This window comes from Magallana gigas, chromosome 7, assembly GCF_963853765.1.
Source record: "Magallana gigas chromosome 7, xbMagGiga1.1, whole genome shotgun sequence".
Taxonomy (NCBI): domain Eukaryota; kingdom Metazoa; phylum Mollusca; class Bivalvia; order Ostreida; family Ostreidae; genus Magallana; species Magallana gigas.
Genome location: NC_088859.1, coordinates 42,619,041 through 42,634,162, shown reverse-complemented (window position 1 = coordinate 42,634,162; position 15,122 = coordinate 42,619,041). Strand labels below are relative to the sequence as shown.

The 15,122-nt window shown below is 33.3% G+C and overlaps 1 protein-coding gene across 8 annotated transcripts in view; it reads right to left on the bottom strand.

Annotated features, from left to right (window-relative positions):
- Positions 1-15,122, bottom strand: part of LOC105332878 (inactive tyrosine-protein kinase transmembrane receptor ROR1) — an 81,431-nt gene that overhangs the window by 49,785 nt on the left and 16,524 nt on the right. For 4 of the 8 annotated variants that reach the window (XM_066065505.1, XM_066065507.1, XM_066065506.1 and 1 more), the window contains exons 1-2: positions 7,369-7,405; positions 794-856 (exon numbers count right to left, since the gene is read on the bottom strand). In XM_066065505.1, coding sequence (XP_065921577.1) covers positions 794-856; positions 7,369-7,390 — 85 coding nt within the window. In that variant the 5' untranslated portion in view covers positions 7,391-7,405. Of the gene's footprint in view, positions 1-793; positions 857-7,368; positions 7,406-7,915; positions 8,043-13,475; positions 13,736-13,820; positions 14,169-14,303; positions 14,754-15,122 lie in introns of those variants that run through there. The other 4 variants (XM_034459013.2, XM_034459015.2, XM_034459016.2 and 1 more) reach the window with 4 other exon arrangements.

Below are 15,122 nucleotides of genomic sequence, written 5' to 3'. Positions count from 1 at the left end.
ATCATGTACTACCTGTACCTTTTCCATAAGTATATGGAGCCTCTTTGCTATTTGTATTCTCAGTGACAATGCAAAATTGAATTGTATGATTAGAATTAGCAATTTTCCAAAAAAAATGTTATCACATGTTGCTAAGGGATAGACATGGTGAACATCCATGATAAATTCCTAGTAAATAATGTGTTTGATTTATGCTCTGATGCAGCATCTCTACGGCCTCCATAGTGTAAGCGTTATGTAATGTCATTTGCTGCTGTACTTAACACATTTAACAGATCAAGCGTTGACTAATTCTGTAGACAAAGGATATGATAATACACCGAAAATGGAATAATACGAAATTAAAATGATACAAAAATGTTCTGTGTACTATTGCTGGGGGTGACATTTAAAGAAGGCGTTCATGCTTTACGTATAAAATATTTCATTGTAAACTTTGATGAGGAAAATACAAGTTCCTCAACCTCACAAAGTTTAAATCAGTTACACAAGCATATAGCGGTTGTAAGATTTCTATTTCTAACATGCAAAAGACCTTTCCTCTTTCTACATTTAGTATATCAAAGTCTTTTTTGGGGTAAATTCTTCACATGTAATATTATTGTTTTAAATTGAAAGTAAGGCTAACACAAGTTATGTATTTTTTCTGCAATGCCGCTACGTATACCTTCACACCAGCATGAATCGCTAAAGCATCTTATTGTTTAAATGAATCACCAAAGAGATTATAAAGTATGATTGTTCAAAAACATGTTAGCTGTTTAACTACAAATGATAAACAACATTTCCTTACCAGTGTAGGAGAGGATGAGGATTAACAATACCAGTGCCATGTACCTTTGGATCTTCATCAAACCTGTCAATTAGAAAACAGAAATTATTCAATGATGCAATCAATTGACAATTAAAGTACAGAAAACTTTAAAACCATCAAATAAACAACATTTTAAAAAGGAAAATATGGATTGTTTCAGATTTTTTTATTGTAAACTAGAACCACGTTATTGCATCCATCTTCTAGCTTCCTTACATTCCAACATAATTTAACAATTTTAGGCCACTTTGTAAAAATGTACATCTGCCCTCTCCTGTGTCAGAGTTCAAACTTTAAGTCTGTAGGTATATAGGTTTTTTTCAAAAGTTATGGAAAATTTCAATAGAGAGCAAACAACTGGATATGAAGAAATCAAACTTCGATGCAGAGCTTGCTAATAAAAGCATCTCGAGTTGGTACTCTTGTGTCAAATAGGAGAGGGCAAACAAATACTTTTTAAAGGGGGTCTGAATCCCAAATTTATATTCACAATACTTTTTTATTGATAAATTCTAATTTCATTACTATTTTATCGATAACTTGTCATTCTACTCAAAACTTTTCTTAATTTTAACAAGTTATCATAAAAACCCTGTATAAATGAATATGATTTGCTAGTGTTTAAAATAGGGTGTGCCGTATTCATCTTCATCACAGCTAAAATGAGGACATTTTTGAACAGATTATAAAATCTACTTTAATGAGAAAGTAAACAAACAATTTTCAGTTAAGTTCATACTAGCAATTATTTAAACAAGTACATAAGAAAACCCTTTAAATTACAGTAGCTGTAGACAAAAATAACATCTATCCCCACTCCATTTCTGTTGTATGAAGAATGAGCTTAACTTTTCCAAACACAAAATGCAGTCATTCAAACATGCAAATTGATACTTTCACAAATAAATTTAAGCTAAACTTGATCTTTCTGCTAAACAAACTTTAACCTTGTTTCCACAGCTCAACCAATCATAAAATAACAGACTTTAATCGTTGCAATGACAACTACCCACTGTGCTTCGCCAAGAAAACCAGACAACCAGAGAGAAGTTCAACCAATTTTTCAGAAAACACCCCAATCTATCTTACCTTACCGTCAGAGCAAGGAATGATACATAATATCACAATTCTTCATTTCTGAACAAAAAATGGGGGGCTTTTCCAGTTTCCAACAAATTTGAGCTGTGATAAGGCTTGATAAGAGGTGGCAAAATGATGTATCAGGATGATTTTTATCAAAAACAAACTTTTCGCAACAACTGACAAAACATTTTTCATTCGACTCACATGAAGATAAGTTACCCATCTTGATTTAGTAAACATCCAATATTTATGTTCAACAGTTTTAATATATTAGATTTTGAGTTTTTTTACAGTGTAGCCTGCCATGCAAGTGCTCAAATATACTGTAGAGGAAAAATAAAGTTTAATCAAATTAACCTAACTCGCTATCAAAGAAGTTAATAAATTCGTCAACAATGGGTTGGGAAGCAGCAGTCAGGTTTAATCAAATGTAACAGTGCACACGCGACTGCTACAAAGGAGATTCTGGGGGAAGGAATTCTTCTGGTAAGGCCTTGTTTTAGGAAGTAACAGACAAGCGGACTTAACCTCCGCACTTCAGGGTCAGGGTGTTACTTCTTTGCTGACAGCCATTTGCATCTGGTCTGACATTCATTGCAAACAGATGCAGCTTCTTAAATACAAATTCATGGCTAATCAAGTCTCATTAGGGTTTTTTAAACCGTCCAGCAATATATTTTGTCAGACAAAAGTAAATATTTTGAGATTTTTAGACTCCATGTACACAGATTAGCAAATGAAGAATGATCGATGCAATGATTGAAAATTGTTTACACAAGGGCCCTCTTCAAAATTAAACCATCCTATTAAAAACTCGTGTTCCAAAAATGTCTGCACAGTCCAAAAATTAAAGCATTTGCGAATACATGTATTGCAAACAAATATGCATGAAATCTTAAAACAATCATGTTATGACATATGTATTTTAAAAGGCCTACGGTAATTTAAACAAACCAACATTAAACAATGTTTTCAGTGATATTTGGAATATTAATTAGTAATTATCATTAATGCATTATTTTTTATGCATGGCATAATTATATCAATCTTAATTTTTAAAGATAGATTCTTAAAATACCTAGCTCCAGGTTTTTAGGTACACAAGTGTAATGCAATGATTGAAAATTGTTTCCACAAGGGCCCTCTTCAAAATTAAACCATCCTATTAAAAACTCGTGTTCCAAAAATGTCGATCTGCACAGTCCAAAAATTCAAGCATTTGCAAATACATGTATTGCAAACAAATATGCATGAAATCTTAAAACAATCATTGTATGGCATATGTATTTTAAAAGGCCTACGGTAATTTAAACAAACCAACATTAAACAATGTTTTCAGTGATATTTGGAATATTAATCATTAATTATCATTAATGCATTATTTTTTATGCATGGCATTATTATATAAATCTTAATTTTTAAAGATAGATTCTAACCTAGCTCCAGGTTTTTAGGTACACAAGTGTACAAGTATCTGGTATTTACTCCTAGATCTGATACAAGATATATCTTTTTCAAAATGATTTTGTCAACTCGAGATAATGAAACATCGATATCACAAAAACATCTTTAGTGTGCCTCATATGATATTCATTTGAAATTTATTTGAAAGAGCACTGACATGGAATTCTTGTGAAAAAAAGTGAAATTCAGGTAGTGAATGCCATACGAGTTGCAAATGAACTAATTTGTGAAATCTTACATAATTCAAAAGAAGAGGCAGCAATGTTCATGTCAAACAAATTAATCTGAATTGAAAAGAGGTTCGATTTAAGATTTCATGTAAATGTTCTTTTCACCTAAAAGTCACACAATTGAGGCAAAATTGGCTTTGGTTGCTTTCAAAAACCATGATAAAGAATAACAGAATGTAAAATGAGATTAAAATTAAGATAAATAAGGAATTTAGAAAAATAAATTCTCTATCCACATTTAACGTATTTCCATGACATGATCTCTAGCTATGGTCAGAGCAATAAAGTTCAAATCTAGTTACTAAAAATATTCTGTAACATTTATTACACAGGTAATCAATTTAGTTTAATGCAAAAAAATAGCAAACACATTTTGGAGGTGACTTGACTTGGGATATATCTTTCAATAAGTAAAAACACTAATTCACATGATAGTGCAATAAAAGGCAGCTAGAAGAGACGAGCACTATAAAGTTGCATTTACAGCACCATTCCATTGCTATGAATAAATGAATATCATGGCCTAGAAATAGGATCTGTAAAACATCGATACAAATTTATCAGAAAAGAGTATATTTCTTCTAGTTTTATTGGATTAGTTGTGGGATAATGCTTTCTGCTTATATTGTCACGGAATGCTGCAGTATGACTCAGCGCTCCCAGTCACAGCTCTAATAGAAAACAAAACCCATAAATCTCCCACAGCCCAAGTCCACATTCCATTTTATAAGTAACTTTAAGAAGGAAAAAGCAGAGGTAATTTCAAATGTTTTTTTTTGTTTGTTTTGTGTATTGTTTTTACAAATCATCCCTTGAGTACATGTACTAAAAGGAGGCTTAGGAGCCAGATTTTATAGAAAGTGCACATCAAAAATTGCAACTATATCAAGTACTGGTATGTATTAAGATAATCAGATGAAGGCTTCAAATAATGCAGTGTGAACATTGTGAAACACTGCAATACAAGGAGTGTGCTTTTTATAATTAATTTAAGAAAAATTAAAGTTATGAAACATTACATACTTCTCTCAATTGCTGAAAAGGTACTTCCCCCAGGGTATATAAAACAAATTCTGTAGGTACAGAATATTCAATAATTAATACGGCATCAAATTAAAAGCATCCTCTTCAAACAGATTCATTTTTTTAGTTACTGAAGGGCCATTTACTTCTGTGTAATCACTTTTTCCCACAGTTTTGGAGCATTTTTTGTTTATACCTCTCTTGCAGACAATCAATTCAAGCACAAAAGATATGATTCTTAGTCTTTTTAATTAGCAATTTACAGCTCATTTCTATCAAAAGCCATCATGCATTAATGAAAAGATAAGGGTAATTTTTTCGGAAAAAACAAACCAGAAGAAAATCATGAGCTATAAAGGCCAGCTTTTTGATATCTTGACTTCTTCAAGGAACTTTCATGTTAATATTTGCCCTCCATCTGTCATCATCTCTGATGAGAAAATACATTCTGTATACACATGCCCCCAGTCTTTCCCCTATCACTCATCGAAGGGAACATGCTTATAATTGTTTAATTCCAGACATTGTTTGGAAACCAGAATTCTGGGAGCATCTAAAATTTGGACCCTCCATTAGCACACCTACACAGAACCTACAAGCCAGCAGGCTACTATGATTTATTGCCCCAAAATAATGGAGAGACATTAACCTTAATTCCTCTCAATAAACTGGCTTCAATAAAATTGCACATCTACTTGAATCCCAAGGGATCGCAAGCTAGCAACTGATATCGTAAGTCTAGTATTACTCAGACCAAAAGGTTATACTGAAAGGAAAGGTTTGTTTACTATCACATCAACACCAAATCTAGAATATCATATCAAATCCAAGTTGAATGGTAAATACAGTACAGTTGGCATATCATGATATTATTTACAATGAATATCTTCTAACTTTCACCAGAAATATTAACTTTCTTATTTTATGTGTTTAAATTACTTATGACATAGAACTTTACCAAACTGAAAGCTTTATCAAGAAACATGAAAAAGAGATGTCATAAAGATAGCAATAATAGATACAGAATTTTTATGTTTTACAGAAATTGCACTAATAAAAAAATCAGCCATATGTGGCGAGGTCATTGGAGGGGAACTGGATCCATTCCCTGTTCAATAAAGTCCATTGTTCCAGGTGATCTATCATTCCGTGAGTCAAAGTGAATTCAGAGCTAACACACACAAACACTCGGAAAATTAATTTGTGGATGTATTTAATTTACTCTACAAATTAGAAAACCAATAAAGCAGCCAATCAGTCGCATACATCACAATGTTGGCTGGTCCCATACATTGACAGGTGATAGACTGAATACAGTCACACAGCTTCCATAATGAATGCTACTCTTCTGAAATAACACCCTAGCTGTTAGTATATCTTTCTTTTAACACTACAAAGTCATTATTACTGTTTTGATGTTTATAAACAGCATTTTCTTAATTACACCAAGAAAGAATTAAGTCCTTACAGCTCATTAGCAGCAGGAGGGGCCCATGGGTTGCAACACTCACCTTAAGTATAGATGTTGAATTTTCTTTACAAAGGTTAGAGCATGTATGTAAACACCTTTTTTTACCAAATTTTGTGAAAATGCATCCATATACCAAAGAAACAATAATAACAGAACTCAGTGCATACCATAGACTTATCTTTTACTCATTTACTATCACACAGGGTGTAAAATAATCAGTACTGTGGAATCATTAGAATTCATGGTGGCTCAACATTTTGTTCATTTAGTGGATTTCCCTCTCCTATTTTCAAAAGAAATTCCAGAAAATAACATTTCTAAAACCATTTTAAAAAATTACAATCGACAAAAAATTGTTCCATATGAATGTAATCAGCAATGATTCTACAGTGCATATGGATAGGTATTTTGGACACATTCATTCAAATCAGGGTAGACCACATTAACACTGCCAATAAGAACAGAAAGACAGGGTTCATTTATTGGACTGCCATTAAGTTTTTTGAACAACATTGCAGCTGTGATACCTATTAAAATAGCTTTCAGTGCAAACCTCTTTATCATCTCTCCCAGTTTTAGACCACTAGAGCTGTTCACTAAATGGGGTGAAAATGCCTGCAGTAGCAGACAATGATGTCAACTACTTGTTATTTCAATTTCCCCGACACAAAAAAGTGTCCTGATACATACTTAATAGCCAAATAACACCAATTTTACTTTCCATTATGACCTCATGGAAGGATAATAAATTTTTCAAAGTGGAAGCGACTTTCAGACCCTACGAGAATAGTCAGATCAATACAAAAAACTACGCTAAATATGAAACCATAAGACCTTAATTCCGATATTGCATTTTCCCCTAAGATCATTGCCCTGAAACTTGTGTCTGATGACAAGAACATAGAAAGGTAGGACATGTCTGTGTTAGAAATCAGCGGCCATGAAGAAAATACTACCTCCCATCTTCAGCTGATAAGGCCTTCTTGCAACTGAGCATGAAAACTTTATTGTCTTCAAAGGAATATCATTTCATCTCTTTACAAGCTTCTCTGAACATGATGAATAATTGTACAATAACTTTCCAATCAAGACACACATGTCACATTCAAAAGCAGAGATTCATACAGGGAAAGTTTTACTAAATTGATTCTCTCTCTCCATCTCTTTATCTATCTCTCACTCCCACTTGATTAGGACATAACACATTAGATGCAGCAAGTTCCTGATTCTCAATAGCCCCTATCATTCCTGAAATTTTATGTGTGATATGACTGAGAGCTCACCGAACATGTTACGCAATCCCATCTTTTCAACAGTATGCCCTCTCCTGAGACAATGTTCATATTGCGATGAACTAAACTGACTGCAGTTGGAAGCCCATCTTTTAAATTTCATTTCCATGTAACCCTCAGTGCTGCTAAAAAAAACCTTCCAACAAAATCCATTTTGGAAGTGTATGCCAACTTTCTACTCATGGTTTTTATTCCCACTTAAAGTCATAAAGTCTTTTCAGCTTTGTGGAATTGTCAAATTAAGATAAAACAAAATAATTTTAATCAGTTATACATCCACAACATGACCCTCTAAACCACAAATGTGCCCAGCATTTTCAAATTATGAGATGTTTATAATCAAATCTAATTAACACTGATTTTCGGAAACTTCTTTGTTATTCTAGACAAAGAATCAGAGTGACACCTTAACCTACAAGGCAGCATTTCTTTCAAATGATTAGAATAAATTTAAAAATGTTTACTTCATAATTCATCTTTAAAAAGGCTTTGTTCAAAGTTATTTCAATAAATGTCACAGAGAACAGATGAAACATACCCATCGCTTCTCACTGCATCCATTTCATAGCTGTCACAGAGATTTCATGCAAGACTTCATCCTTGCTTATTTCATATGCAAAATGTAAGGAGATGGTGGTCATTACAAATTTTCTACCAATCAAACAATGAATATCCCAGGCTAATCATGGAAATGTCATTATTCTAATCCGATATATCAACAATAAAATTACATCAGGCATTTTCTTACAAATCCAGATAACCTTCCAACAACAGAAAGCAGCATCATAATTGGTGTCATATGACTGGAGCATAAATCAAAATATTACTGAGAATATGAATAATTCATAAGTCTTGAACCAAAACATAAATTAACCATCAAGAGATATAAATGAAGAGCCAGGCATGCCTTTCTCATATAGCATAGGGAGGCAGTCACTTGCAGTTTACACAATTTGTCATTTCCCTAGTTATGTATACACAAAGTTCCCACATTGATATAAAACCATTCAATCCATGACAATGAAATGCCCAGTGTTATAAATTTTGTATTAGACAGAATTCAGCCAATTGTATAGAACCCTAAGATTCCCAGCATGCAGTCATGTGACATCCAGTGGACAGCAAACCCAGACAGCACAGCTTGTCCTTGTGAGGACAATGATAATCCACTTGATCCATCAATTGTTTTCCATCATATTTGCTTCAGGTGACATTTATCCAAATGGTGGCAAAGAATTTCAGACCATTTCTATGCCATATTAAATAGCATAGAAGTGTACAAAAACAGGGATTTTTGCTGGTGCAATACATAAGTTAAACATCATTTCGATGTTAAAGAATACTTTTTATTTGGATCTCTTATCCCTAAAAATTGCCTCCAAGATAAATTGACCATGATCAAAAGAACAGCTGTACTCAGTTAATCCTTATGGATGTTAACCTTTTGTTATACTTAACGTACTGCATCTATTTGCACTAAGATGATGACCAATTTAAGAGTGAAAATCAAAATCATATAGATAAAATGTCACTGAACAAAACTACACACAAATTAAGTTAACTTTTAGTTTTTTCCAAATAAAAATTGTAAATGGAAAAAAAAAATATATAGCAGTTTAATTTGAATTGCTTCTGAGAGATCCTTTTCTTCCAGGTCATTTTCAAAATAGTCCTAAAATATAGAATTCACTAGAGTGTTCAGTGACTGTACGGGTAAAAGGCCAAGAAATAAAGATGGAAGTTACATGCTGTCAAGCAAATGCAAGATACACATCCCATTATGATGCAATCTATAGTAATATATGTTCTGTGCTCCTATTTTCTGATACAGATAATACAAATCCAATTACCTTTAATATGCATATGTTATAAGAATTCATATAATTATACTGGATGCTTTAACAAGATATAATATATCTAAACTAATGACTTATGACCCATAAAATAAAAAGGGATCATAAATATCACACAGTACTGACCAACGAGCGAGATAATTTGACTGCCTGACGGACTGGAGGTTCGTAAGGAGGATATGTCTGACAGTTGGACCATCTTATACTCAATGAACTGGCAAACAGGTGCTCATGAATATGCCACCTTTTTGGTCAGGTAAACATATGAAAATTACAACGATTTTCTGCTGTTTAATGCATATTAGTTCTATAGATCCACTTCATCTAATATCAACAGATTAATAATTAAAGTATCAATTAGCTTCTGAGTCAATACAAGGATAGTATTTGATTATAAAAATTGTATGTTTCACAAATATATTCATTAATATACCTAAATGAACATTTATATTATCTGTTTCTCTGTAGACTAGCTATTTTATGTACTAAAAACCATAGAACCTACACCATAGGATTGAATATTTTCCCCCAGGTCACCCTGCTTATACATGTTTGTATACGAGACATTTTTTGTAATCATTTGTAATCAACCTGACACCTTCTTTAGGCAACATTGATGGATTTACTAGTGTATTAAATGCCTATCATACTAGTATTCATTGGACTTAAAACATTTACAACAAAAATGTTTTGAGTTGCCCTTATTTAATAAAAGTCTTTTACTTCTTACAATCAATGAAAACACTCATGAAAAGAAATTTCCCATTAAATTATTCTAGGTATTCTTATTTCACTTGGTAATCCATGGTGTTTGAGAAGAGCGCCTCTCTTCAAAATGGCACCACCATTTATCACAGCTGCCAAGGTGCACCTCTCCACTTTTTTATTTATCATTTTAATATTTAAACAAAAGATGACCTGAAATGGCAGACATGGAGTGCATCTTAAATAACATGCCAACACTGCCCAAATACAAATAAAGAATACTAATAAGTTGGACTTGTATTATTGGCTTCAATTTCAAATGTCAGAAGAGATTTTAATCCACATCTGGACCATTGTACTACCATCTTTATCTTTTACAATCTTTAATATCTTTCTTTCAAATGCATATTAACTGATTGAATTTCATCATCTTTTGCTCTTTTATTCTCTCTCTCTAATACGAAAACCTTTTTATTGATTCTATACCAGACTCTCTCATATTGCTTGCAATGACCTAAGAATTGAAATTACTAGTATGACATAGAGAATTGTAAGGGGACTACAAACATTATGGTATATACTAACCATTTTAATAATGGTGCAAACACACAAATTAAAAAGATATTCTCTTTTAAATAAAAACAACAAGCAAAAAAAGCAAAAGCAAAAAACTCTACGGGAGCAGTTACTGCACTTGAGCGACAGGTGTACTGTACGGGGACTCAATGAATGATCTAAGTCGCTACTTAAAAAGATTACATTAACTAAGCAACATAAACAATCTTTCATCAGGATGCCTCTATCTGGAATTTACTTACAGCCACACAGATTTTCTCTCCATCATCGACATCACATTATTACATTTATTTGATTTGACGCAATGAAAATAAACTAGATAGGGAAACTATTTTCTTGGATAATAATGCAATTAGTGGCTTACTTCAAATAGTCTTTGGAGCGGAGGGGCAACATTAACCAGAACTAATGCTTCGGTGGAAACTTGCCTCCAGAAAAAAGAAGACTTTAGCGTCTGACTTGCAGAAGAAATGATCAGATTTTGTGGCATCACGTCTGACAGATATGTCAAAATTGTGATCATCATCACAGTACTTCCCAATGTTTTGTGACCAAGCTTATTCTATCACGGCGACCACATCTAAATAAGAGGCTATGTGAGCTAATTCTTGATAGTTTTTACTGATACAACCCAAAAATATCTCTTATTCAGTTCAGTAACCAAACCAGTGAATCTATTCAATATAAAAGACAATTGTTGAAACTTCTTTGCAATAGAGCTCATTATAACTAAGGGCCAAGATGCATGATTATAAACACAGCTATCAAACAGTTCAGTGTGACTTTCTACTCCATGTCAGGTTTGGTTTTTTTAATTCTGTGAAAGAAGAATCGTAAATATAAATCACCTCAACAAATATCTGGGATAACTATTTTATGGGGTTTTCGATAAGATGAAAGGGTCTGCTCTGTCACAACAAGATTATAACAGGAATCACGGCAACACTTCAACAGAGGTACATTTTGTTTTAAATAAATTGAGAGGGTTAATTGCATGGCACCAAAAACCACCTTATTCCATTTACAAATCAGTGTGTTTCCTTGGTTCTTTGAAGAACACCAGACACAATTTTCTCAGTTAATCAAAAAATTAAGAAATTATAACCACTTTTTTACCTCATAAACCATTTAAAAAGATTCCAGAAAAGATTTTCACATGGATATGTTTCAAAGCAGCTTGATTGGGCTTGAAATTGTGAAGGTATGATTAAAATGTGAAATAATTTTCTTAATAATAAGAGTCTTAAAATCCATTATGCGTTCTTCTGCATCTTTTTATCACCTACTCTCACATTTACAAATGGAAACCATTCTCACTAGCTATTCAAGGCTGCCTTTGAATCATTAATGATAGTCTCCCCACATTTAGTGCAAAATATGAGCAAATAACAAACTGGGTAACAAGTGTACTGGATTAGGAATGTTATTAAGAGTGACAGGATGAGTCTTTGATATTGTGGTTTATAGTATTTGTGATTGGCTCGTGTCCATCAGTAGGTATTACAACTAACATGATTTACGCATGAATGGGAAAACATGCCTAGTCCAGAAATCTACTAATGAATGTTTTATGACTACAGTAGGTTAATGTGCCATTTTCTTCTTGCAGGAAGAGAAAAAGCTTTCGGATAGAGGATCAATACTAAAGTGAAATATCCAAGAGCTGCCAGAATGAATAATCATATGTGCATCTCTGAGGCATAAAAAAGCTACAGTTTGTTTATCATACAGATGAACAATGCAAATACAAACTATTGAAGCCGTTGCAGCAGACACTTAAATGTACATCAGCTTGCTCAAAAATGATGATTGCATTATGCTTTGGTAAAAGATACATGTATGACTTGCTGTGAAGTCAATAAAACAACTAATACCAGGGCTTTTCTTTCTGTCTGGAATTTCTTAGAAACAACATACTGCGATATGAGAAAATTTGTTTTCTGTTGTTTCCAAAACCTCAGCATGCTTGTAGGATAATGTGTGCATGTTTCAACAAATTGTTTTTAATTAACTTTTTAGGGGCATTTTTTGGCTCCCATATTTCTTCTACATGGTGAAAGAATGAAAGGTGGCATGTACCATTAGACTCAATTTTTGAAAACCTTGTCTCCATGGTTATACTTCTCAAAATATTGAAATTTACACACATTGTACATCAAGAGAGCTCTCTTTCAGCTGAACTTATAAATATCTGGCTATCAGGATCCAATATCTCCACCTTGTACCGTAGTTTTCAGAAGTGAGGGGATTCCAATGTAAAAGTCATTGGGGAAAAATAGGGTTATCTAAAACCAGTCAGTTTTCACTGACTTAGTGCAACTTGAAAACTCAACACCAAGATAAGAACAAAAAGGAAGCAGGTGAATGCTATCACTAGGGCTCCTTCACTAATTAAACGACCATTCTGTCTCCCCTCCTCATCAATACACCATTATCACGGTTTCCTAGTCTTTAATCATGAAAATAATGTTGTGCAACTCTGTGATTTAATGCTCATCCAGTTACACCACAACAGAAAAAAAACTTTCAGCACAAAAAATCAGCTTGATGCATCCAATTACAAGAATCCATTTGATATATTTTACACTTTTCAGATACCTGTTGGGAACTCATAAAAGTATTTTATTTCAATGAAAAGGAATCTTTTAGGAAAACCAATATCTCTGGGATTGTGAAAAATCACATTTCCTTCTGTTCTAATATGACTCATTCATTTTCTATTAAACCTCTTTTCATTAGGACAAATAATGCATGAAATATACTACAAAGTTCTTAGGAAATCCTATAGGTCATAACATTTCTTTTCTAAATTGATCTAAATTTAATCTTAGGGGAATCATGTTATTTAATCTAAGAAGAATCTTGTATTAAATTTAATGATTCATGAAATATTTAGTAGCCCCTGTGGGCATGGGCATTTTTCTCTCTTTTATTTTTTTTTACACACACTTAACAGACACTTACCTCGGAGAATATGAGCTGCAATATCCATTCTGAATATATATTTGAGAAAATCACTATATCCTCCAGAATACTCCAAGCTTCAAGGGATTTCAGGATATCATAAATGTAAAAAGTTCATATATTTCAAACGCCGATAGCAATCACAAATAGAATATTGCACACAAGTTGATAAAACAATTATCTGTCATCTCTTCGTCCAAGCGCGAAATCAGTAGGGTATGAATGACACCGCTCATGCCCGGCCATTTTTCTTTAAAGACCTGTTTCAGTAAGAAAAACACAATACGATACAGTATCCATTCACATGACAACCTTTTGCCCGTTGATATAATTATACACTCTTACCTTTTCAGCCGGAAAAGAACTGAAAATTGCAGAGCTAATATCCTGGTCTTACCGCTGAACAGAGTACCTGAACAACTGACCACAGAGTCAAGTCGCAGAAAAGTTCATAAATCTTGCCAGTCTTGTCTGCCTCACACAGGGGAAGGTCTGGAACTCATGAATCGCTTTATAATCTAATAGCCTTATTTTTTGTCTTTCTCGGAGCAGTGAATAAATGAAGTGTGTTGTGGGGAGTAGTGTACTGAGTAAAAACTGTACCACTGTGATCCCTAAATCCACCTATCTCTGCTTCTTATCATGCACTCCTTACCTCTCTGCCAACTTGTCTTAAATAAACTCAAAAAAATGGAATAATATCTCTAATAGCAACACTACAGCTAGTGGTTTTGAGGTTGAGCACTGCTGAAATTGAGCTTCGGATTATCATTTCATATAACTATAAAGCTTTATGTGTTCATGCTCCATGTACAAAGTAATACTTACTTTCACTGGTAAAAAAAAATTATTAATGTATCCTGGATGATATGATAGAATATCCAATATTCCACAAAACAAGTCGAGTGTCGCAGAAAATTGCTTCAGCTCTGAGGCATCAGCATTGAGTGTTTACAAAACCGGCATCAAGCTGACTTGACTCTCCAGTTTCAGCCAAGCGTAGCCTCCTGACATGTGTAAAGTTTTGTCCATCAGTCCTGGCACATAACTTGGATTATCGCTCTCTCAGTTCTAACCTCTTTTCCACTGAAAATAAACAAGATGTCTAGAAACTATTAAAGATGTCACATCATAAAAACAGCAGAGCTTTGTGTCCATTCACTGTATTACTCTTTCTTCACAAAGACCAAAGGGGGCGGGGCCTTACAGCTGTTTAATGCTTCAGGATTTTTCACATTTAATGTCCCATCCACAACAGTTGTTGCCGATTTTTAATATGACATCATATAATCTACTAAACATCGGGCTTTATCACTGGTAGCATCATATGCAGACTGCCTTCAGTGCCGGAGGGGTTTTAGGGTTTGTTCAGGATGCAAAGTACATTAATAAGAAAACAAAAATAATGACATTGGCTCCCAAATGCTCCTATATCAGTTCTGTTCATCTGTCCATTAAAATACCGTCTACCTACTTTTTTGCATGATTAGGGACAATTACTGCATTTAATTGAACTAATGATATATAAAAAACAATGTGTACATGAATATCTCTTTTCATTAAAAATTCAATATGCACCTATTAACATATCTCTGAATTTCTCGGACTAGGTATTAAATAACAGCTTGAATGAACCAAGCTGTATTT